The following is a 26,749-nucleotide window of genomic DNA, read 5'->3' as shown; positions in this document are numbered from 1 at the left end:
AGGGCTCTATTGAGTTGTCTTGATGTTGCATGTATTTAACTTTTCAAGACTTTCCGTACGATTCCTTTACAAATGCTTTATAGATCACCATATGAATATGAACCCAGGGGTGCAGGACCAGAATTGTGTGGGGCACATATTCATACATTCATTCGTGTTTTATCTTTTTACTTTCCTTCAGAATAAACTTTTTAAAGAGCTGTGACCACGAATATATGAAATGAATATCATCCCCTCAATCACGACGTTCCGGCCTCCTTGGAACTATTATCTAAATTTCTTTCGTGTAGTGCATAGCTACTATGATATAAGCACAAAGAAATAAAGGACATTTTCAGCTTCAATCACACAACAATCGCACAATAAAAAGAACAATTTCAATCACACGAACAAATGTGATTTAAAGGACTCAAAGCAACCCTATAAGTTAAGTATTAAACGACCGAGATTGTTGAACATAACTCTTATTTATTTAATGTTCCCGTATGCTTCTTCTGGTTCAGCCGTATCACAGGAAAGGATGAGAACAAAGTTAGAGTGAGCATTTTTCGAGATCTGTAGCAAAAAGTATAAAATGGGATTACTTTGGATGAATGAACAAGGTCAGCATGCTATAGTGATCATTTGTGAAAGCCAGATGCAAAATAAAGTACAAAAATTAGAACGATCGACAATTTTTATCAATTCAACTTGCTGTGAAAAATATGTAAAATGATAGGGCAGAATAGTTCCTTTACATCTTTTATCATAAGAAAACAAATTCTCAAAACTGATTATTTATGACAGTGTACGTACATCATAGATTTTTAAATCTTCTCCTGTTTAAAATAGTCAAAATTTTCTCGTTATTCGCTCTTCAGGTGCTTACTTACCCTAAAGTAAATCTTGCACTTTTCTAACAAGTACTTCATCTTAATATCTGTTACCACAGCAGAAGGCAGTTGTTCGAACTGATCTGGCTAGATGTAAGTAAAGGAAATTTTGAATACTATGGTAGGTAGCTGCAATAACTGATGATAATGATGATCACTAAAGAATAATGACAATGTTTCATGATCACTGAAGAATTGATCACAATAATGTTCACTAAGTGATAGTCAATAACAATGATGATCACAGCACAGATTGAAGGAATATTTTCAATAAAGTATTTGTAATTATCAGGTTGATAATGACTTACTGGATATCCTAGCATACTTTCTAAGGCGGATGTCATAATGCGGCAGTTGTTAATGGTACCATTGTGATCTGACACATCAACGAGCAAATTATACGAAAGTTGTGCAGCACTATTTCCCTGTTTTGAACACATTTCGTTTTCACATGCATTCGTTGCGTTATCAATTCTCCGTTTGCATCGACCACTACAACATAAAACATTTATATTGTAATTTATAAGGGGCTTAGCAATGTCAAATAGTGTTATACTGTAAAACTAATCATATATGTTTTTTTCAACAATACCAAGATTTGAGATTTGAGAAATTATTCCCACCTGAGTAGCAAAACATTTTAATCAAATTACCGGAAAAGAATATTTTATTTTACTTGCTTCAAACATGACCTCAAAATTACGTCAATACCAAAAGCTCTGGTCAACCGTGTTTGTTTAGGGATATTTTCAAGGGAGGGTCGAAATAAGTACACAATTTGCTCATCATTAGAGCACATTTAACATTCAATTGCACGCTTTGACTTATCAATAGCGATGTAGAATATTCATCAACACGAAGGAACAATCAAGAGAACAGGTAGATAATCAATAGCATTTATTTTTACCTCATAACAATCGGGAATTTTCAAGTAGCATTAACGCCATTCAATAAAATCAAAGGAAGGATAGTTAAGATAAAGCAGACAGTCAAATAAACATAAACATACTTTGTATGACAGAGAAGTGAGATGTTACAGTTGCGAAGGATATCTGCCACAGACCCTTTCTGTTGGAAAAGACGTTTTTCGTAAAAATTATATAACATCTTCATTGAATTCTGCTTAATCTTAATGATCCTACCTTCGATTTTATTGAATGCATGTTGATGCTACTTGAATATTCCTTAATTTTATTCGATATAAATAAATGTTATTGATTGTCGACTAGTGCTCTTGATTGTTCCTTCGTGTTAATGAACATTCTTCATTGCTATTGATAAGTCAAAGCGTCAACTAAATGTACAATGTGTTCTAATGATGAACAAATAGTGCATTATTATAACAAGCTATATTAATACTTTAGGCGAAGTAAAACGATAATCAAGCAATATTAATACTTTAGGCCAATTAAAATGAAAATCAAGCTATATTAATACTTTAGGCCAAGTAAAATAACTAGTATACTCGTTGATATTATGTAGTTACAATTTACAAACCATCTGGTGATCAAGAAGTTATCCATTTCTTCATCAATGTTGAATTTAGTGATATAAGCAAACAGAATGCCTTGGCTGTTATCATACAAGTTTGGTGTTTCACTCATGTGTCCGCAGAACAGGTTCTCTTTGACGTTTTCTATAGTGTAAACATCTGTTATACCTTCCACTGAAAAACAACATAACAGAAAATTGACAAGAGAATTGATATCGGTCACACGTCGATTATCTGTAACAGGGACCGCCAAAGGTCGATAATCCTGTGGGGCTAATATTAGACATGCAGGTTATGCTTTATTAAGCTCCTTTGAAATACATCGTTTTCTACGGATAATAACACACATTTATTATTTATTAGCGGTCCATATCGATATTTTTTGGATTTCTAGCAATTTGATTGGCTGCCTGAGCGGGAAATTTTTACGATATCTGCCCGTGGGCAGAAGCGATATTTTTTCGCAATTTATTTGTTTACGAAGTGGAATGTAAATTTTTAAAATTGATTTAATAGCAACAATAAATTGTACTATCCAGACGAAGCGAATAATAAAAAAAATGTTATTTACCGTTTAGGTCGGTCTGTTCTTAAAAAATATTTTCCGTACGGACCTCCCATCCGGTAAATATATGAATTTGAGCCCTCCCCCTCCCCAATTATCAATTTTATGCGGTCCATGTGCAAAATGTTGAATTCACCCCTTATCCCAAAAAAGTGAAGCTACTCAACAGTGCCAGGTATAGAGACAAGCAAATGAATATCATATTTTTTTAAAGATTCTTGAGATAAATTCGTTTTGGGGATTTGACTTTTTTATTTTTTAGAACTATCTTGATTAAAATGAAGAAAACCGCTATCTTTGCTGTCAACAACATTAACATAGTTTCCTGCATCGAACAGAGATATTCTTTTACTATAATTATTAAAGATTACTCACAGTCAAAGAGAGAGAAGTCTCCAGTATCAGATAATATTGCACCTTGTACATCTGACGATTGCGCATAACTATACAGCTGATGAGCTTGCTTGGTATCTGAATAAAGGAATTTGAGACTCTCATAACTTGAAGACTCTCATAACATAAGCAAGCTTACTTGGCATAAGTGACCAGAGAAGTTGAAAGTCAATCCATATATACTGTAATCTTCATTATAAACGAGATGATCTATTATTGAAAGTGGATATTTTCAGCTTTGTGTACCTGGGTTCATTGTGATTATTGTTCTATTGTTGCACACTGACGCCATTGTCTTCTTGTACTGGTCATAAATGATTTTTAGATCCGAAAAAAACAAAACTAAATTGTGCAAAAGGAAACATAGTATGTTATCAGAAAAAAACTACAACCATGATTAGTATTTTCTATACAGTAGGAGATCTCTATCAATGTTTGAAAATAGAAATCGACCTGTTTCACAAGGTATCCAGCTCATGGCCATATCAATGGTGTTTTCGTCCCATCTAGAACCCAAAATAATCGTTATGATCAGTTAATGTTGTTTAACGAACAAATTGTTTAGTCAGTATAATGTTAACAACTAGATTACATATAAGCTTTGTTTATTTAGTTATAGAGTTGTGACGAGCTCCTAGGTGAGTGGTCAATTTTTGCTCTTGTCACAAATGACGTCTTACTAGTGTATCTATAACTGGGTGAATAACAATTTAATGTAATCTATTTGTTTTATATAATAAAACCGACCAAAATTCCCAAACTTTACTAATGATTGTTAAAGTGTTAGGGAAATCCAACTTTTAAAGAATTGAAAAAGTCAAAATATTGAAAATGCAATGAATATCACGCGTGCATGATGTATAAATTTGAAAAAATGCTATTGACTAAGCTTAAATCACGTGCTAAAATGTAATTGATAGACAGAACAAACAAGCAATGGCTGATCAATTATGATGAAATTTTGTTATCCAAGACAAAATACAAATCAAAGTTAGAAAACCGGGATTTTTTTCTTTTTGCTTAAATACGTCAACCGTTTGTGTTTATATATGCCCTTTAAGGATAATTTTAGCTATATATTCAAACTATTTCACCGTTTCTCTGTGTTTTAAAAAAAATGAATTTTCTGTGATTCTTTTTCCATAAGCAAACGCATGCTTTCAGGGATACTAGTGATTAAATGTCCCGCAAACTCATGGAGGCCTAGGTCTTCCGTTTAAAAATAATTTCATCCAATTTTCAGCTCACTTATTTGAATATTGACATATTGATGGTGTTTGAAGCATACATTGTTCATGGCAAGTGATGAAATAAGCAAATTCATCAACTATTTAAATTAAATGTAAATTCTGTTTTTGAATTGGTTGAGAATTTGCTTTGAAAATACATACTGTAGTTTAGGGGCCGATTATATGGAGCAATTTCAGCCCGGGCTGAAAAATCTGTCGTGTAATCGTTTCAGCCTGGGCTGAAACCACAGCTGAAAATATTCACGCATGCGTAATTGCGTACCTATTGCTTATGATGACGATAACAATTTAACGACAACTGGCGATCATGCCACGGACGAGCTTCGTAAATTTCAGCCTGGTCTAAGACCATGTAATCGGCCCCTTAATTATGTTGAAATTATTGATGGTTGATCATTGGTTTTCCCAAGTTAGTTTCTAACGAGAAAATTTCTAACGCAAGGGAAAGACGATATCTGTTACCACTCAACGACATAAATTGTGAGGCACTAAAGCTTATAATAACGCAAGTTTAGTAATTTTGAGCGATGGGGCGAAATTGCTCGTGTTTGACTTCAAAGAATTAACGATGTAACAACAGTCGAGCAAGAAGACTTTCGACTGGGTAAACTTGCCCTCGACGTATTGTGGTTTCAAAGGACTTGCCGAAGACATCATGCTATTAACCTTTTTCATTTAGCAGAATTGAAAATGATTCGCCGTTAAAAGTTAAGATACAAGCTGAAGCAATTTCTCTACGACAAAAACAAAATTTGAAGACGTATTGTTTTATTGATGAGGGAGAATTAGTCTTAACCTCCCGTGATAACAAAAGTTCCCGACGCAACCATGTTATTAATAAAATAATCATAAGAATTTGAGTAATTTTATAGGTCGAGAGCTATGATATATAACAGGATATACGTACGGAATTGATGTCATCCGTACGCAACAGCTTGAATTATATATGCCATAATTCAGCTCTATGTGTTCCAATTGCTTTGTAGCTGTGTCATATTCGTGCACAAGCTATTCCAAAAGTGCTTCTCATTGACACTATTTTCACACTAAAAATCGTTATTATTTGCAAAAATTCACTGTCAGATAAACCATTGGAAGTCATTTTTGCAAATCTTCAGCGCTGATAACTTTAGTGATGTTTTCCTATCTGTTCGATGTTTTTCATACACCATAATATAGTGTGTATAACAATATTTAATTGAACTACATTTATCACAATGGTGTATCACAATAGTGTCATAACACACCTATGAAAAGTGAATAAAAATTTTATCAATAATTTATCAGGTGCATTTTAAAGCTCCTTGACAATATGCAGATCTATTCCCCCTCCCCAGGTTTATATATAAATATAAGCTTACATTGTCATTAAGAAAGAGTTGCATGTTTCATCAAAGACCACAACGTCACATTTTTGAACATGTTTTCCTCTTCTTGTTGTGATTTCTCTTGGCTGAGAAACCTGAAGAAAATTGGATTGGGTCAAAAGTGTGATATCTTTGGGTGAGCATTCTAGAATCAGATTATTATTATCATTCTATTATCATAAAACATGTAATAGACGAGAAATTCGTGTTAAGTTGCCTGTGCATAGAATGTTTACACCAGCTGCCATATTGGTAGAAAGACCATAGCTGCATAATAAATAATTTGTGTCATCTCTTCAATGAGTTATATAAAGACGAGTGAGTTTGATTGATAATGATGTGATATGATAATATTGATTTAATGAGATGAACAGTTTTAGGAGGACTAAATTTGCCGCAGTCCACTTTAAACAAATATTGTCAGATTATTCACATGGTAATTTCAAATGTACTCTTTTCTAATACAAAAGACATCTCTTAATATTAATGTAGAATTAATTAAAAAAAAACGGAGGTTTTTGTTACGTAGTCTTTTTCTTTTAAACCATTTAGAGCAGGGGTCTCCAAACTTTACAGCCAGAGGGCTATATGAACTTTCATCCAGCATATTGAGGGCCGAAGAACATAAAAAATTTCCACGTTATCCTTCAGCTTTTTAAATTTCGCAATGTGCTTGAAACGGAAGTAGGAAGTTGGGACAAAAATTGACGTAAGCCACTCTTGCTAGTTGGCTTGCGACATAACGTGAACTTTCTGCACAAAGTTTATTTTGTTTAGTAATATTATTATTTTTTCTAAGTGCCTCTGCGGGCCGGATTGAGAGACGCAACGGGCCGCATCTGGCCCGCGGGCCGTAGTTTGGAGATCCCTGATTTAGAGAATTCAAGATGATCTAAGAGTTTAAATTTTGCCTTAAACACTGAAGAGAAATACGGAATAGAGTATTGTGGTATTTTTATGAATTTTCATTGTATATGTATATTCAGCTATTGACATGTGCATTGGAAGTGAGAGAGTCAGGAGGCTGCGTAGGGCCCTCACTTTTCTTGAGAGAGAGGAAGTTCCCCTCACTATGCAATAGAAATGGCAAAATTTCTATGAAACAAAACTTTTACCGTAGGTCTATTTTCGCTACAAAAAACATACAATAACACAATGCAGCCAACTGGGCTTCTCACAAATTGCGCAGAAAACCTTTTCAAATTGTTCATTCAATTGCTCCCAATTTGTTGGTACAATTATCTGCTGCTGAAACATAAAATTTGTTTCGTTTTTGATTTTAATTTGTTTTATATAAGTAACAAAAATGACATCATTTACTTTATGTCATATTCTCATGTTATGTTTTTTATCAGCATACATGCATAGAAACATACGTAAAAATGAGAAACGTTTCTATGACGATTTAGTTACAATGTTTACACTTTATGTAATGCATACAATATTGAGGAAACAGAATACTACTGCAAAATTGGCAATCATATTTCCTAGGATGAGCCCTAATCATTGATATTGACAACGCTTTACAAGCACCGTATATTGATTGTCTCCTAGTCCTAATATAACACGTACCTTTCTTATGGCAACCAAAATATTCATGTGATCACCATGACTATTCTCACCAGATGACAATATATCATCAAGGGTGCAATAGTCTCCACACTCTTTTACTGGTATATGAAGAAGTGTGTTTAAGTCAGTCATGTCCCAACCGCTGTATAACGATACCGACGAATATGCTTCGCTGATGTTTAATTGAATGTTACTAGACAAAAATCATCAATCAATGTGAATCTATTTTGAGAAATTTATTTTTTAATACTTTTTTTAATACGGATGGTAAAATTAAGAAGCTAAATTTTCATGTATATAGAGTGTACCACGGTGTCCATGGCTTCCATTGTTGCTCGTAATCATTTCCTTGCTTTGTCGATACTTGTGGATTGCGGACTTCAACTAGAAAATATGCAAAGAAAAATACGATCGCATGTTTCAGTAAGAATGGTGAGTTAAGTGAAATCTATATGTACTTTATCTCTTCACGTTTGTCATTGTAAGGATGGTGCATGAAAAATCATTGATCTTGATATCCTTATACTTATGTCATATTGAGTATACTAATGTCATAGTGTGGATGGTACATAAGAAATTAATATGCTTGATATAAAAAAATTAAATGATTAAGAGCTGGGTGTATCGTTACATGTTTGTAGGTGCTGGTTAGCGTTGGTGTCAAGTGACTTTTCATGGTGGTAGCCATCTTCAGAATCAAGAAAGAGTAAATGTCGACCTTGCTGTATTTGATTATCGGGTGTTTACAAGACTTCTTACGAAGGAAATGTGTTTTCATTGTTGCCATTAATATTTATAAAAAAACCACTTTAACATACCAACATCACTTAACTTGAAAGATTCATTTAGATTGTTGATGAAGATTGCGTTACCCCAACAAGTGATGTTGACATAATCAAATGGAGTGTCTCGTAAAGTAAAGCCAAGCGTGTAACGAGTTGAACCTGGGTCTGAAAAAAGCATTAAAGAATAAACTATTCATTATTTCTTGTTAGTAAAAACCCTTTAGAATCTTTTAAACGCACTATTCATGGCTGTACTGGTATTCTCAGTACTGATATAATCAAAAAATCAAATCTCCTCAAATTGAAAGCATTGTGAAATAAATACAATGGATAAAACAGGAGTGAATGATAAACGTTTTGAAAAGGTAAGTAGTGCCAATCTTAAGTTTTCTGAGAGTACTGATATGTTTAGCTTGACTGTCAAAATGCTACGAAACTACCGTTTGAGCAATGTATTTTATCATGTTTATAAATTAAGGCCGTTTACATTCAGGTTTTACTTGTTATGTACATTGAGTTATATTAGAGCTGGAGTGAGCATGCCATCGAAATTGCTATAAGTTATTAGCGCGCGGCCTGTGATCAAAAACGTGACGGATTTTGGTGCTCAAAGTTAGCGGAAAGACGCAGGTTCGTGAAATAAAAATTTTGTCGCCCAGCCGGATTTGACCACCACGATTGCGAGTATAACAATTTATTCAAACAAAACACTATTTTAAAATTTTATTTATTAAACAATCTGCGCACTTCCGTGGTATGCGGATGCCAAAATAGCGACAGAAAATGGAAACATTTCATGACTCGGGTAAGTAGCATAGTATTGTTTATCATTTAAAGTGTTCAGTAGTTTCACTATTTTGTTTTTTAAAAAATACTTGAAGAGTGTTTCTAGTATTAAGTCATAATTAAAGTTATGTTGGTCCAGTCTTGTTTGTTCTTTACTTTATCGCTTACCGGACGAGGCAAAGCAGCCAATTCTTATCGAGTTTCACATCTATCTTGCATCACGATCAAGCTATACTCTCCTGATATGTATTGAGTTTACCTCCCAAATTTGTTCGTATTGTTTTTGGAAAATATGAAGAAAAAGTTCAAAACCGAGCTGTGTGGAAATTGAATGGAATAACTGTATTAAACTGTTTGCCTGCTCAATTTGGTTGACTGCAGACAATCATAATGGGATTGCAAAGTTGTATTTATGCAAACAATTTTATAAGTACCACTTAGTGTTTCTGTAACTGAAGTATTTATTGTTATAGTAAACAGGTTAATATTTCAAAGCCAAGATAAAAGTAGTGTGTTGAACAATGTGCTAAGATTTGCTCCTATCTTGAATTTTTTTTCAACAATAGCTTATCATTATATCACTTTTATGCAGAAAAATTGAACACATTGCCTCATCTGACCAAATCTATAATTGGTATAACTCTAGATGATCCTAAAATTCACATGGGATGCATTGGTTGCAATGAAGTTGAATATAGAAGAAGCAAAAATAGATGGAAAAGAAATTTTTTGCGTCTTATGAAGAATTAGTAGAAATTAATAAAAAGAAAACTCATAACACATTTAAATTGCTAATGGTGAAGCAATCTATTCAAAGAAGCAGACTCTGTCTTCAAAATTTGACCTTTCCAATTATGTTTAGTCAAACTAAATTAGTTTCTTTTTAAAAAATTATATTTTAGAGAAACTTGATTTGTAAGTCTTTCATTACTATTTTTTATCAAGAGAAAAAAGGAACAAATTCAAAGGCGCGATGTAAAATACAAAGATTTAACAAGTTGTTTATCATTTAATTCCCAATTGTTAGTTTGTACGTACAAATAATTAGTAGTGGTAGCTGTAAATTATTCGGGCATAAGAGAATAGTAGTAGTGCTTGAAGGGGTAAGCATTTTTGAAAACTTGCATCGTGTTCTTGACATACATTACACAATCCCGAAAGATTATTAGTAGTGCAAAATAATACCTATGGGTTGCAGAACTAGCTAAATTTCTTTATCTACACTGCCAATTAACTATTTTTGCCTTAATGCAGCAATAGACAGAGAGTGTTTTTTTCAGCAAAACCAATGTACTTAAGTTTCCAAGTTTGTAATTTCAATGGACAATTAATGTAGTTCTGTTCAGTAATATATCCAAGGTTGTGCCAAGTAGTTTACAAATCAGAAATTTCCAACCAACAGCATCATAGTATTTGGAGTTTTTTTCTTTTTTGTAGCTCTTTTAGTTAATAAGTTTTTAGTAGATTTATCAGGTAAGCACTACATACTTATCCATGGTATATTTTTAATTGACTTATGTCGTAGGATTAAAGCAAACATTTTCTCGCTACTTTTGGGCATTTTAACAAAAATTTGTCTATTTGAACTAGAAAAATAGTTGCACCAAACTGTTTTCAAAGAGGCAAAATCACAGTAGCATGAAATTATGTATAAGCTTAACGACATTGAAAGACCTACTAAAAATACCGATGGATTTTCACTTTTAAATAGCTAAAATGTCATAAAATTGCTTAACTGTTATAGCTAAAACATGCGCTTCTTTACCGTAGATTTTCTCTACTTTGATAAAAAATGTAGTAGCAGTTGGTACTGAGTTGTGGTGAATAGTTTTAAATCCTGCTGTTATATCTTGCCAGAATATCAATCTGTTACTATACAACACCGTGTATCCTAGCAAAGTTAACTCAAAATTAATGACTACAAACTTTGTCAAGATATATCTTAATACCTAGCAGTTAAAATGCCGCAGCTGTAGGGGGTTAGGCCAACAATTTCTCTTGCCTTGTAGACGTAATCGATCAAGAGAGTAGCATCAAACTGTTTGCAAACACTTATTAATAATTCGTCTGTGAGTGTTTACACCATAGTTTACACAAACGTAAAATTGATGATATTGACGGTCCTACTGAAGAATGCCGTTTAGTGTTGTTTTTATATTAACTTGTTATCTAAACATAACAAAAGTTCTTTACCTTACATTGTCTAAGTATTAATGTGTGTATTCCATGTAACGCTAAGGCATATCTTCATGATTTATGTATCGAGACTGTTTCCCCGAGAGTTTGTATTATGTATTGAAGCTGCTTAGAAATCAGGAGGGAGTGAATGATAAAATAATTTTTCGTCCAAAATTTCCTTTTGCCCTCCATGTTTTTGACAACAGTTCCCAGGCACCGTTTCCTCTCCAGGTAACTTAATAGAACCAGTGAACTCCATATATATATATATATATATAAGTTTGAAAATTTGTAATCCAGGCATTGAATATATAAAAGATAAACGTAAAATCATTTAAAAATCATTTAAAAATCATTTAAATTTTTAAAATTTTTAAATTTTTAAAATCATTTAAAAATCATTTAAATTTTTTAAAATCATTTAAAATCCGGAGAAACGTTTATCTTTTATATACATATATATATATATATATATATATATATATGGAATGATAACGACAATACAATTTATAGATATAAAATTGAAGCCAAAGTCCTAGTTTCTTGCGCGGTTCGTACGTCAGTTCCAGTCCTTCAAAGTCGAATATTCACGCGGTTTGTACGTCAGTATCATTCCCCTGAGTGCCAAACATACACGGCCAATTTAAATTTGAATACAAATTGCGAAAGCATAAACATATAAACAACATCACAACAAACAACATACGAGGTCAACTCTTCGCAAAAGGTTATTTTTTACAACTGAAACTTTACTACAGTGAGTTCGTTGTAACTTACAACTTGTAACGAGGAAAAGCCAACTGAAAATTACACTATATGCTAAAAAGACAATACAATAGAAAATATGAGGAGAAAATATTCAAGCATAAATTTTTCTTTCGTCGGAAGGTAAATTTTCAAACGGTGTCAGACAGTGTTTGTCTTTTTTGTCATTTCAGTGGATTTAAAGATCTGTTTTTCCGAAGATAAAAGAAACTTGAATATCCAGTTTCTTAAAAAATATTGAGTCTATAACTCGCATTTTTACTTTTTACAGAGCGATTGTATTTTTCAACGATTTTGATAGTGCTTGAAATACTACATGGTTGTCATCTCGATATCAATAAATGAATATCCTTAAAGACTTTTCGTGTTTGTAAATGTAGATCGTCAAGTTTGGTATAGTCCTGAGTTGTTGACTGACGTTTCGACAACCTTAGCGGTAGTTATCTTCAGAGACAATTTTTTTTGACTCTGAAGATGACTACCGCTAAGGTTGTCGAAACGTCAGTCAACAATAACAAAAACAGTCCTTCTCAGGACTATACCAACCTGGACGATCTACATTTACAAACATGTAACGATACTCCCGGGTTCAAACCATTTTCCTTAAAGACTTTGATATGTTTTAAAGGAAAATCGCAGCGTAAGAGCAGATCGACTAAGTTCACCTCACCTTGCTTCTCGATTTATCACTTTGATTCACTTTCCGTGAACCTTTTCATTCCAAAAATTTCGTTATTTTTACGCTCTGATCAAGATCCGAACTCTACCATTACCAAGGGACAAATGATTAAAAAAAATTAAAATGAACACGCGAGAGACTAGAGCCTGACGTGTAATGACGAATGATGACGACAAATATTTTTTTGGCTTCAATTTTTGGCTTTGGTTATCATTTCAGTTATTCAAATGTCGAGTTCACTGAATAGAACTCAATGGTCCTGTCCTTTTTATACCTCCAGTTCTTTATATAACTCAATGGTTGTGTATAGTTAATAAGTTAAAATTGTTTATTTCACTATTCGTAAAATAAGAAATATTCCTTGCTTCCCCCCAAACAAAAATATAACACTTACAAAAATTACAGACAATTCCCTTGCCAGTAAAAGGCCCTCGTGATTTCGAAATAAACTATACATGTTAGCTATTTTGTAACGGTTCGGAGTTGGTCGTATCTACTTACTTTTTTTATCTGGAAATGAGTGAATCGAAAGCTTTGATATTACAACACCAATAATAATCTGTAGAAAAAAGACGAAAGCAACAATGGCAAGTATTTGTTTATATGTTGCATGAGAATTTACAAAACTTGTATTCAAAAGTATTGAACATACCTTATTTGCGGAGCCTGGAACTAAATCTTTTATAAAATGTCTGTCGCTCGCTGTTTCTGTAGGTTTCTCCACCGGTGTTCCATCCGGCCAGTAGTTTCTGCTGCCAAAGTCCATGTCGAAAATTTCAAAGCGTCGATTCAAATAGTTTTTACCAGCCGTTTTGTTTCGATACAAACACAAACATTACCGAACAGTTTTGAAGTTTCTGTGTTTATACCAGCAAGCAGGTCCTCAAAAACATTTATAGCTGTTTTAAATTGTAAACCGTTTCATGTTTTTGTTGTGAAACACAATTGCTAAGCCTGAATTTTGATACTAAAACTGTTTTGAAAAATTGAGATGCTCATAACTGACTTTACTCTTGTTATTTCAAAAACCGCGGGAAAATGCAAGCAGGAGAGGGGACTGGAATCTATTAAGCATAGGCAAATACATAGCCCATACAGATATGATAAAAGCTATATTTCATCATTTAAGACAGATCTTGTAACTAGAATTATACAAAATATTAGAAATTCTAATAGGATGAATAAAACTTCTAGAAATTACAAACTATTTTGGAATAATTTTTTTCATAAATAATTGCTGCGAAATAAACGAAATAGACAGTATGTTTACAAGTGAGACAAAACTTGCAGAAACGGTTAATTTTTGTCTTTATTTTTTCAAAATCCATGGATAACTTAATAAACTTTTCTCTCTACCCATTCATCTTTAAAGTGAGAGCATGCACTTGTTTGTACCAAATACTGAAATACTGTAAATCAATTTGTTATATCTTTTCTGCAATCCAATCTTTAAGTTCGGGTAGGTCTTTCATACTTGGCACTTGGTGAATGTATTCACGGTTACCGGTCGGTAATTATTAAGTTCTTCAGTTTCTTGATTTGTCGTAGTCCGTAGGACCTGGTGAAAAACAAATTATTAAACAAAGCCTTATGATTGAAAAACGTCTAGGGTAAATCAGAAAGACGGGAGTTAAGAATGTTTGGAAATACTATTTCAATCAATTCAAACCTACCAATGAGCTTTGGTATCACTAAGCGAATCACTTGTTGTTATCTGTATTCTAAATCCACTATGGAAAATTTCCCAGTTGGACAGTTCATCGGTCTAAAATGATTTACCCATTGATCCATTTAGCAAGACAAATTTGACAGAACTTCCGGCATGAGGCTCCATTTCGTTTCCTATCATCGAGCACAAGTACACCACCATCTATTTTCATGCATGTCACACCTTCAAAAAGATGCATATTATTCAAATATAACGTCATCAAACTTTGATTAAACTACTTTTATTTTTCGTTTTTTGTTGCATCCAGCATCTAGCCATAATAATATCCGTTACATGTTCGTAGATGTAGATCGTCCAGGTTAGTAGAGTGCTGCGAAGGACTGTTGTTATTGATGTTCACTGACGTTTCAAAAACCTTAGCAGCAGTCATCTTCACAGTCAAAAGATGAGATGTATGAGACACTTGCTAAATTTGGGTATTTCATCAGAATCATATGGCAGCCTATATTAATCCCTCTCTAAAGCCTTTGTGAATAAGCTTCCTGAATTAAGAGCTGCACAATTTATCATAAGTGGGAATTATAGAAAGGGAGTTAGGATGCAGAAAAGTTTATGGAGGAGTTCAAATTCGTTAGCAACTGATGAGATGGAAATATATGTTGTAGTTAAGGGTACGTTGCTCTGACAATATGTAATCTAATGCAGCCAAACTGTAGGAGCCACTATTGAGAAATACCCACACCTTCAAGGATTGTGTCTGGCTGAAAGACCTCATTCCTCAAGCAAGGTCAAAGTTGATGTCCACTTAGGAGGAAAATAATATTGAAAATTCGTCACCACCGGAAAGAGAAGAGAAGAGAGATCTGGACCAGTGGTGATCTGGACTAGGCTAGAATGGGTGTTATCTGGTCTTGTCATTACCACATAATTTGACATCACAGACCATAAATCTGTGAGTCTGACTTCAGTTTATGTTCTACGAATTAAAAATTCAACCATACCGCCAACATATGAAGCAAACTTGAATTACAAAGTTTCTAAATTTTAGGATCTGGAAACATTAGAGATCAGAAAAGAAGAACCATCAGCTTACGACAAATTTACCGAAGATATGAAGTTCATAGGAAGTAAATATGAAGGAAATCTGTCCTGTAAAGAAGAGCGCGCCCTCTTACCGGACAAGTACTGTACATCATATGTGTTTAGCTGTTGGGATCTTTGATAAATCGACTCCAGGCAACATCAACCACTCTAGAAGAATATCGCCGAGTAATTTAAGATGAAACAAGCAGTGGAGTTGTTCAATTATTTAAAGAAAATAAAGTAAATTCTCCTGGAAGTGCTCATTATTTGCCACCCAAGGAAGTTTTTAGAAACGATAATGACACAGCTAAACTTAGAGTCAGTTTATGAAGCATACACAAAAAATAACGGGACAAGTCTGAAACCGTGTCTAATGGACCAATCGATTTAGGGAAGATATTTTGAAGTTTGAGCAGCTGTGCTAAGGAAAATGGATAAAGCAAGAAAAATAGCTCATTTCAGAAGATCTTTACAGAATTTGTACCCAATTGAGATCGTGCGCGAACGCTAGGCATCCAAACTGCGGATTATTTTGCATTTTTCTTTTTTTAATCTCTATATTTTCTCAAAACCTTCATCAATTATTCACATTTGGATTAATTTAAGTTCAAATTTACGGATAATTGATTAGGATTATAGCAAGATGACATTTAATTAAAAACAAAAATTCAAAATAATTCGCAACTTGAAAGCTGGAAGTGGAAAACGAAAAACGTGTCAATTTTCAATCGTTCTTGATGATTTTGAAATGAAAGTGTCTTTATTGAATGGGTTTAAATGGGTCTAAAAATGTTTTTCATTTCAAACATAAGGTGAATTGTTTATTTTGTAACAAATAAACGATAGACACATAAAAACACAAGGAGCTCATCAGCCTCGCATTTTGATGGGATAATGTGGCTTAGTGTTAAAGTTATCGGATGTATAACATGCCTCAAAGGCCCAAAGTATACATAACTCAATATTGCATGTATTTACATTTCAAAATTAATTAAAATTAAATTAACGCAGCTCAATTGGTGAAAATTTGTTGTTTTTATACTGTCTTAAATTTAAAACTGAGCTCAACAAAATGAACTTCTCTTCAGTTTTGACCCTGTGTGAGTCCTGTTCGGTATATTTGTAGTTGTCCATGGTTAATATTTCGAGACGAGTATAACTGAACGCACCCTTTCGAATTCGAAATATTACACATAGAATGCCTATCCATCGTATTGAATGGTTTATAATATACAATATAATATTGATCTGCGTACCAATCCACAATCCATGACATAAGATTCCAATCATCATTTTGTCATCATTTTTAGCTAATTTTCATTCACAATCATAACAGGAGACAATCATGTTAATCATCGAGGAAAGCCTTCTAAGCCTGTGCTGGCTTGGACTTTTACTTTCTTTTGTACAAGAAGATAAACTTTCATCGCTGTTATTGGCATTAGTCATTTCTTCATGGCTCATGCATTATATCGTGGTTTTTCCGGTCAAATATCACTCACAAAGTGATTAAGGATAAGGTTTTGAATATTGCATTGTCGAAATATAAATTGAAATCAATTAAAAAACTATTACGCAAGTTTTAAGTGCTTTGACTGACGAGAATGATTTTTTTACAAAGTAAATTTCAACTCTCTGCCACAATAAATGTATCCTGCAGTCATTACAAACCCATTTATCTTAAGTATACAAAGCTTACATGACGCGTGCATCAGCAAAATGATAACGTAGGCCGAGTTCGCTTCTTGATCAAGGTAATCAGAGACGCGTTGTTGGTCTAGAATGCCAACATTTTTTCAGCGTTGAGAGGATTATGTTTATTGAATTTTATTAAAACGCTAAAATGAAAGCCGACGTGTGTCATGTCAAACATCTTGATCTTCGCCGAATTTTTTATAAAGACTTGCAGAGGAAACTTTCATTGTCTGAAGGAGAGTTTGTGTATTTTGTGTGATCATGATTAACTATGTGTAATTATATGTTTCCTCCTCGCGCTTAACAGTGACTTTGAGACTTTCTGACTAAGATACGCGTTTTAAAAACCATTAGTACACTACGGCATACAAGAAAAATGTAAAATGACCTTAGTCATTTTGTCTTGAAATTGAAGAAAAGTGTCCTCAAGAATTGGGAGAGTAGCTGGAAACCCTTTTCCTTTACACAACGTAAAACCTTACATCTTCAAACATCTAACGATACTCCCAGGTTCAAATCATTCACTGTAAAACCTTATATTACGTGACCTTATTTTTCATCAACCACACGCATCTTGTCTATAAGTTGCCAAGTTTTAAAGAGACGTTTGTAAACACGTTTGTAAATGACATTTACATTTTTGCTAAGACTTTGTTTGTTAAGTGCTTTCTACATGTTACTCGAACCTTTAAAAACCTGGTTGACTTGCCATATATTATCGAGACGCTATTTTGAACTACATAACCAGTTGATTTGCTTTTCATGTTCACTAAAATACCTGTTCGTTAAGAAAAGAGCGTCAGAAACGCGGGCCATACATATTCATTATAATGAGCTGTTAAGGGGAAACAATTTTCGTCTTGCAACCAGTTCAACATCGGCCGCTCAACACCCCCAATGTACCAGCATTGTTATGTCTTGCCTTTGTTGCTATGTTACGGTAAACATTACCTGAGTCATTCACAAAACGTCGCTTCACGATGAGCTCCGATGTTCGCTCGACCAATTAGACTTTCTCGTTCCGCTTCGGGGCGGTCTCGTTGCCAACCCATCGACCAATGAGATGGCATAGTTTTGTTTATTGCCAATGTTTTTCTGATTTATAAATTTTCGTGTTGGTCAGGTGTTTTAGGAAGTCTGAAGGAAAGGCCGAAAGCGGGGTTTGTACGTGAGCCTGTTCAGAACAGCTGCTCCCAAGTCTTGGTAATTACAAGGCTTATCAAGTCGTGTTTAGCTTTGACTATATTTATTAAACCGGGAAGAGCAGTGTCACCGGAGCTTGATTGGTCCTGTCGAAATTTGAAATTTGAGAATCAGAGGTCGCGCGTCGTCGCAGCAAGAGACGTTACAAGTTCCTCAACTGTTGTTAAGATTTGAATTCGTCGAGTTCGAATTTGGGACCTGCTGTAAAGTGACGTCGAGCAAAGTGAATCCCATTTGTCCAGCGCGGACAGCTGCCATAGAATTTGAATTAGGACAGTGTCAAAGCATGAATATTTGGCCGATGACTTAAATCTTCATATAATTTCTCAAGATTACAGTGGTATTTACCGGAACGATTAACTACGGTATATATCGGTGAATTTTTACGTACACATATATGTAGTTTACATTTAACACAGTGTAATATCTGTGCTGCCGGTTTAGTTAGTATTTTGTGTTCTCGAATTGCGCAAATCGTGTTTATCGATAAAGTATATAGAGAGATAGGACAAGCATGAGTAAACTAACGGGTGGGAAAGCGTCGCATATTGCTGAGAAATTTCATAAGAATTGGAAAGAGCGTCGACAGAACAGTGAAGGCTTTGACGAAGATCAAAATGAGCTGGATGATAGCTTAACAAACTTACAATGGCTTCATAACATAACTGTTCTGGACATAGCCCCTGTATCGTGTGATATTGATGTAGCTTCTTCATCCAATGCGAGTCCCCGTTCGTCCGAATATGATCCAGCCGAAGATACATTAAGCGAGAAGTCTGATTGGGAAGTAACAAAACAGGATAATAAGATCGATTACCATTCGGACCTCTCTCGAAAACCGCCGTATTCTTATGCAACGCTTATCTGTATGGCGATGAGAGAGACGAAGAAAAACAAGATCACTCTGAGCGCTATTTACAAGTGGATAAGAGAGAATTTCGTTTACTACCGTCATGCTGACCCTACTTGGCAGGTAAGGAATGGCTTAAATTTCTTTTTAATGTACAAATTGACGTACCAATATTCGTCAAGATCATATTTGATTATTGTTTGTAATATCGAATGTTCTTACGTTAGTTGTTATAATAGAAACGAATTTTCCATCCACAAACCCTCTTTTTGCTGACTATTATAATTGTTGGAACATTTAAAATGTCTAGACGGTTGCTGCGTTTGTGGAACCTTCCGGATTTAAATTGAAAACGGTTGTGCAAAGTTTAACTTAGTTTAGATATCCTTCAACAAATATTCCCATCAGGGACGTTGACACAAGTCAAACAAACTGCGATTTAAAGTGCGCATGCATGACGAATTCATTTTGAGCATTTCTAATTACAAAAATATATACTAAAGAGTTCCCTCCAGGAGAGAGTTGCCTAAATCGGACTCTCTCAACTCTATTTGCCATAATTTTGTTCTTCGTATGGGTTAATGATGGGTTAAAATGCAAAACATATCAGTGCCCTTTGGAAATTAATAGTTGCAACACAAAATTCGGCAAACTACGAAATATATTGTCTTGAATTGACCGCTTGTAAAAGTGAACGAGCAGCCATATAGCTGCTTGAGGCACGTTATTCATGTGAAAAATGTGTCGTTCGTTTTAATGGAGTCATAAGCCAAGTTTGTTTGATATCTTCACGGAAAGTAAATTCTTTGGTCGAACAATGCTATGTCAATATTAACGAGAATCGGACTATCCCATATTTTCTGAGTACACTGTGACTTTCATCCCCGACGCTATGTCACCATATATCAATGACGTTTGGCAAACTATCGAAGAGTCGGAGACTAAACGTAACCAAACAATGCCATCGATAAAATCTCTGTATTCGTTACGAGTTCGCTTACATCATTACTGCATGCTTTGTTTTATTGTTTATCTAATTTTCCGCTTCAAAACAGATATTCTTTAACTCAGGAGGAATGCCGATCAGCATGACTCTGAATTAATAAATTGAAAAATAAGCAAGACGTGCTTGTGTCAAAGCGTGCCAGGACTTCAACTAGGTGTCGTTGAAAAAACTCATGACATTTAGCCGGCTTTGTGCATGAAACAGTGCACGCTTCGAGAAATTATTTCAAACGTTCATGAATAATGAATTGCAGGTTTTTCCAAGTTCTTGTTGACAGCCATGTCACAATAGAAACGAAGTGGCATGTATTCTTCAAGGCTTAAAAGAAATTCTCGCCTATAATTTCCGTCCTAATACAGTTTCGTGATCGAATAATGTAAAAATGGTGCTAAACTATAGGTGCTTTGAACCTTCAAAGTTCAAAACTAGTGCAGTTTGTGTTGCTTGTTTTGGGAGAGTGCGTTTGGACAAGAATATTCAATTTCGCAAAAAGGAAAAAAATGTGATGTTGAAAAGGTATAGCTAGGAAAGAAATATCTGTTACCAATTGCTTTAATTTTTGATATGCGCACGGACTAATTGTTCTGACATACAACATTATTAAAACATTTGCAAATTACCAGCCGTCCGCCATGTAATAATGCAAAATTCTATTTAATGCGTAAGTTGGCCAGTTCGGGTCAACTTAATGCTTCGGAATCTAAAATATTTCAAACTCGATAAGAAATGTTGTTGACAACTGTTAGTGTAACAAGAAGTATTGTGCACACGAAAAGATATAAGACATTTTAATTGAGCATTGCAAGCTAAGCGAGACACTGTTCATTCAACAGAAAGAATGTGATAATGAATTATTAAAGTCCTCTTTGCGTCATAGTACTGCTGCGTTGAAAGATCGTTTCTTCTTGACCCATACTGTACATGGCTTTAAGCACGTTGCTTATTTCTTTTGGAGACGAATATTTTGCACTTGAACATAGTATTTCGAGGCAATCAATAAATAAAGCCTTTCTTCTCAATAGAACTTATTGATATTCAAGAAAAGCAATTATTTTCCAAATGTATTCTTGATGCAGCAAATATGCTTATTATAATTGCATTTCTCGACATAAATTATTTAATCTGTTTTCGAACATACGTTTGCTTATCGTGCTAGTTACACATAGATTTTTTACATGAACTAATTTTGCGCATTTTTTAAGTTTTTTTTGCTTTGCCTGTCACGAAATTCACGTCGTTTGAAGTTTGATTTTCAAATTCAATAGTATGGAAGAAAGTATTTTAGGTCTTACAATTGCAAAGTTAGCCCGAATATTTTTTCCGGACGTACAAAATAAGTCATCTTCTCAAATAATTAAATTAAATGATTGCTTTTCTACTGAATGAACAAATTTTTTTACATTGCAGGAGTGCAAAAACTGTATTTGTTATAATGCTATTTGCCACACGCTATTGGAACCTTCCTTGTTTACACAATTTTTTGCATTCCTCGCGTTTTTCATTGTGCGCATGGGCACTCCTAACATAGATAATTGATATCAAGCTGTGCACAGCACAACGCTCGACACGCAAAATTCTTTAATAAAGTAGCTAATCACAAAAAATTTTAATCATAAAAAAATTTTCCCGTTGTCTTATTCTTGGTCTGCACCAGTAACATAAGCGAGAAGCCTTCTGTTATAGTGTGACATATAGAAAGCGACCCTTTTTTGTTTAGTTTGTTCTATTTTTGGGTTAAACTGTAGTATCGTGCTTATGTCGATGTTTATGTCATAAGTTTAATTGGTAATCTGTTTAATGTTTCGGCCTTATTTGTGATCACGGTAACTGTTTTGTTTCACGTTGCATAGTTGATAGTGAAACTTAAGTTTGTATTATTCTTCATAAGTTAAATTGAACTTCACAAAAATGATATCCGTCTGCCTTATTATGTGAAAATTAATTCTGACGTGGTTGTCCGTGGCTTATTGTAAGACGATATTTAAAACTTGGGGGCCGCCATTTTACCAAATATTCTACCTGTCCAACAGAGATCGGAGATAAGGTAAATCAAATCAAATTCTCGCAATGGCTTGTTGTGTTTATTGATTTTTAATGGTTCCTTGTCGTTCCTTATGTACCAAAGCCGTTTTTGGTCCTCGTCCTATTCCAGGAATGCATATTCTGTTCAGTTGTTGCCAAGGGCTACAAAAAAATTGCGTTTCGTTGAGAAATTTAGCGTGTTACACAGAAAAGAGGCATAACACGAAACCGATTTTATGCAGTAAAATTTCGTTGACTTTTATTCCGTTCACAATTTTTGCAAAGAAAGTTGTGCCCTGAATAAATGTGCTGAGAGTCTGTTTAGAATACCAAATATAATTAATTCAAGTTTAATGCCTTGTCGAAATTTTCGATTTCCCCAATAGACGATGGGCAAATGCGACTCTCCCACGTAAACAATCAAATATTAGAATGGCTTTCGTCATTCACATGTAAAACTGTCTGAGATTTAAGTAAATATGTGCATTTCTTTTTGTATTGATTGTATTGTCTTCTGTAAACGATAGCGTTGATTCATTGAGGATTTCATGCGATCATTTGTTAAATTTTGTCTTGGGTTTGAAAATTTACGATTACGGCATTATGACTTAAATCAAAACTGAATATATTACAACAATCATTGTTTTCGATCGTTGATATTGCAGGTTTTGATACACGCGTACCTGCTGGCTACTGTCCATCCAAATGCTTATCGAACTAGTTTCTACGAAATACGAATTCTGTTAAATCTCTCAATCATAAACATTCAAATTATTTTTTGAGAATCTTCATTACATGTTACAGCAACGAACGAGAAATAAAATCTAAATTTTTAAGACGAATTGGTTGTCGGCATGTTTCATTAAATAATGATATGCGCTGCAAAGCAAAGTTTGATTAAGAGCTTCGAAAATCATTTATGTTAAAGTATTTCATTTGATAATTGTGATGAATATGCCCAGATAACGCGTTAAGGCTACAACTATAGATCTGTGGGGTCCAATACGTACAATATAAAAAAACATTATTTGATATCAATGATATGCGCTTTAAGACTTCGTGAATTTATTTTTAGAGATCTAAAAGTCTTGCATTTTTATAGAGCTGTTGAATTCGTTCCTGACAGGTTTTTAGCTACCACATAAAGCACGTTTGCACACACAAGCTCTAGATGTAATATGCAATGTAATTATGTAATAAGTGTTTTGTGTTGTCACTAAAGAAAAACGATATCTAAGTACGCCAGGCTTTCCCACTATTTCACAGGCTAAAATAGAACTTTAAGTTTACACTTATTAAAAACGTATGTAAAGTGAGCCTAATATTCGTGAATTCAGACAGCATAATCTCTTTGTAGAAGACAGACTAAGAACGTTGTTTAGATAGTGCCCGTACTGGCAAGAATCGTTACAGTTGAGGGGAGAGGGAGGGGGTGCTGGCTATAGCCCAAGTTAGATAATAGAAGGTTTTTGTGTTGTATTGAAGTTTCATTTTATGTTTGCTCTATTTAGCTTTTCAATTTGTATGTTACTCTTACTGTAAAACTTTGAATTAAAAACTCGTCCACTTGTATGTTGGGTTCTGTGAAAAATACGTCAAGCCGGATTTTCGCTATAACGAGCGAAGAAAATGAAGAACTTTGTTCGGGACTACATGAGGTGTCCGCAGTGTAGTAATAGCGAGAGCATGGCTAGAGTAATTTTGATACATTTTATCGTAATTTCAATCGGGGATTTAAAAAATATCCGTAAAGCGGAGTGTCCGTGAAATAGCGGTTGTCCGTAAATATGGATGTCCACAAAGCGAGAGTTGATTGAGTCTATTAAGATTTTCAGGACAAATGTGAACTAGGCACACATGCTCATTGTGCAATAAAATGATCTTGTCAATCTAACATGCACTCATTCGCCCCTATACTGAGTGTTAACTTATTCGTGTTTATTTTAATCAAGATAATAAGTTTCTGCAATCAGTGATTTTCAACTCGTTTAGCAGGTGGCATTGATTGTTTACCTTGACTGACGGTTATTCGACTAGGATCGTATATTAAATAAACAATTGCTATAGTTACTGAGTAAGTAATGTGCAAATGAAATCTATTATGTAATCGAAGAAAGAAATTTTTCTTCTGCTATGAAATTTTTCAGCAAAACTATTATTAATTTCTTCATAAATTTAATTTCATTCAATGTTTTTTAGTGAATAAGCGAAAAATATTTGCAATGCGGGAACAAAAAGTAGGTCTGTCTTTGCCTCTGACAGTGTGTGTGTAGGGAAGGCGGTGAACTGGAAAGTTCAGGATCCAGGATGTAGTGATAGTTGTGCTCACGTGATCATGAGAAAAAGTGGGACAACTCCCCTCCGCCCCCCCAGGATTTACCCAGCGCTTGCTAAAATATGACAGTACTTGCTTGATAACATTAAAGTTTTCTTTATTTTTAGAATTCAATCCGTCACAATCTTTCATTAAACAAATGCTTCGTTAAAGTTGCGCGACGAAAGGATGAACCAGGTAAAGGAGGATTTTGGAAAATCGATCCAGCTTATGCCGACATGTTTGTTGATGGCGTTTTCAAGCGACGACGAAGCTCCACGAAGACACAACAAAAGGCTGTAAATGGAATGAACGATAAACCACGAAGCAGGTCCACGTCCAGTTTACATTTGACAAAGCGGTCGACTCCTTGGAACGATATCGCAACAGATTCTGCGAAGAGAATACGCGCGTTGGAGAAGCCCAACTTGAACTATTATCGTCATAATGATGTAACTGAAACTTACTATGAAGAGGAACTGCCACCTTTTCCCAGTGGCTTGAAACAAGATTTTGACTGGAATTCGGTGCTTGCTGAAAATGAAGGCGAAATTAATCTGAGGGATGCTTTGGATTCTCAAGGAATAATAATTGATCATAATTTTCGTGTACTTAATAGTCCATTTACGTCGTTCACTCCTGCAACTCCGCCACGCAGTGAAGTCTTCGTGCCAGAAGATAAATTAGATTTGACAATTCATGGAGTGGGGCTTTTTCCCAACCACCGCATGCCGCCATCGCCACCGCGCATGATGAGTGACCATCCCTGGGCGGAGGAATCTCCCAATGACGTCATGGTGTCACTGGATTACCTTATCAATCATGATATTGAATTTTAATTGAATTAGGTATAAATAATAAAACTTTTTATGTGTGACTATCAATACCTTGCCCTTTTACTGAAATGAAGACTTTTCAAAAGAATCAGGACTCTTCAAAAAAATCAAGACACTGCTTTAATGAAAAATTCATCTTGTGTTGTTAAACAACGCATGCTTTTTAAGACAAATCAAGAATCGCATCATAAATTTAAAATGTCATTGTTTGTATCATGGTGACCACATCATCATCCTTAAATATAGTCTATAAAAATATTACTATAGCGTATATTCTATGGGACATTTGCTATCGATTGGACAAATTCCTATATTCGTTCAGCAAATGATAATAGCATGTACTTTTACTGAGCAGGTCTTCGTACAAATATGTATATAATGTATTTATAATAACTGATAATATTTTTGCTGTGTAAGTAAACGCATTTTGCCTAAGTTATTAAGCTTCTATTATGTAGGTATTAACATTCATCTTTTGAAATAAATTTGATATAAAACGTGTCCTTTGTTATGCTTACTAGCTGTGACATAGCCCCCTGCAAAGTTGTTCATGCTTGTCAAAATGTGCTGTAAACTCATCCACTGCAAAAACAATATATTCCTAAAGAAATGACTGATTATGATAATGTTATGAATTATTAATAGCAGGACCAAAACTTGCGGGCTGGCCTCTCATTGCCAATGTGATTTTGCACCACCCACATTGCGAAAGAGAGGTCCAGCAATGCGTTTTCGGTTTTGCTCAGTCAGCTATAAGTAAAATAACTTTATTCAGTGTGGCAAGAAACATATATGGCTGGAACACGCTTTAATTAGGAATGTTGCTTAGTTCTACGAATTTCCACAAAATTTTAGTTTGACGGCTCATTACGTAGTTCATATATTCGTTTCTGGCGACACAAATAAACATTTACATTTGTCAAAACACTCTAGGGATATGATTAGTAATAATAGTCATCCTTATCAAAGGACGTCATCACTTAGACGACCAGACTGATTGTGAAAAATGGAGAGACTAAATTTATCTTCAAAGACTTCAATGCATGTTTATTCTTTGAGAAATGAAGTTAATTAAAAAACAGTTATAGAATCTAGTTGAAGAGGTATGATTCCTCAAAATAAGTACTTATGTCCACTAATAAGTACTAATATCAGGTCGTAAAACATTAGAAGTTGTCGCTCTACAACGGTTTTTCCTGCTGGTCTATAGGATGTACTACAAAGAATTTCATGCGACATGGAATTTTCTTAATATTGCTGACTAAGCAATGATAATTCGAATGATTTTGTGTCTAGATATGGTCCAGCGCCAAGTTACTGGCCAGAGGAATGGCGGACCTAACGCATGCGCGCAAAAATGTCACGCG

The 26,749-nt window shown here is 34.4% G+C and overlaps 2 protein-coding genes and 1 long non-coding RNA gene across 3 annotated transcripts; 1 reads left to right on the top strand and 2 right to left on the bottom strand.

Annotated features, from left to right (window-relative positions):
• Window positions 1-362: 362 nt before the first annotated feature.
• Window positions 363-13,470, bottom strand: LOC124449214 (meiosis-specific with OB domain-containing protein-like). Its single transcript, XM_047000155.1, has 13 exons — window positions 13,357-13,470; window positions 13,206-13,263; window positions 8,330-8,461; window positions 7,820-7,895; window positions 7,512-7,704; window positions 5,934-6,034; window positions 3,776-3,828; window positions 3,569-3,664; window positions 3,305-3,400; window positions 2,370-2,538; window positions 1,181-1,364; window positions 873-959; window positions 363-555 (listed from the first exon to the last, which is right to left on the bottom strand). The coding sequence occupies exons 1-13, from the start codon at window positions 13,468-13,470 to the stop codon at window positions 469-471; spliced, it is 1,446 nt and encodes a 481-aa protein (XP_046856111.1). The 3' UTR covers window positions 363-468.
• Window positions 13,471-13,797: 327 nt separating this feature from the next.
• LOC124447791 lies at window positions 13,798-14,553 on the bottom strand. The gene is made up of 2 exons (XR_006948827.1): window positions 14,378-14,553; window positions 13,798-14,262 (listed from the first exon to the last, which is right to left on the bottom strand). It is a non-coding gene; the product is annotated as an uncharacterized LOC124447791 (long non-coding RNA).
• Window positions 14,554-18,287: 3,734 nt separating this feature from the next.
• On the top strand, window positions 18,288-25,883 carry LOC124448760 (forkhead box protein J1.2-like). The gene is made up of 2 exons (XM_046999724.1): window positions 18,288-19,327; window positions 24,675-25,883. Exons 1-2 carry the CDS (start codon window positions 18,869-18,871, stop codon window positions 25,383-25,385), a joined length of 1,170 nt encoding a protein of 389 aa, XP_046855680.1. The 5' UTR covers window positions 18,288-18,868; the 3' UTR covers window positions 25,386-25,883.
• The last annotated feature ends 866 nt before the right edge of the window (window positions 25,884-26,749 follow it).

This window comes from Xenia sp. Carnegie-2017, unplaced genomic scaffold (genome assembly GCF_021976095.1).
Source record: "Xenia sp. Carnegie-2017 unplaced genomic scaffold, XeniaSp_v1 HiC_scaffold_23, whole genome shotgun sequence".
Lineage (NCBI taxonomy): Eukaryota > Metazoa > Cnidaria > Anthozoa > Malacalcyonacea > Xeniidae > Xenia > Xenia sp. Carnegie-2017.
Note: the sequence above shows the minus strand (reverse complement) of the source record. Positions and strands in the feature narration are given on the sequence as shown.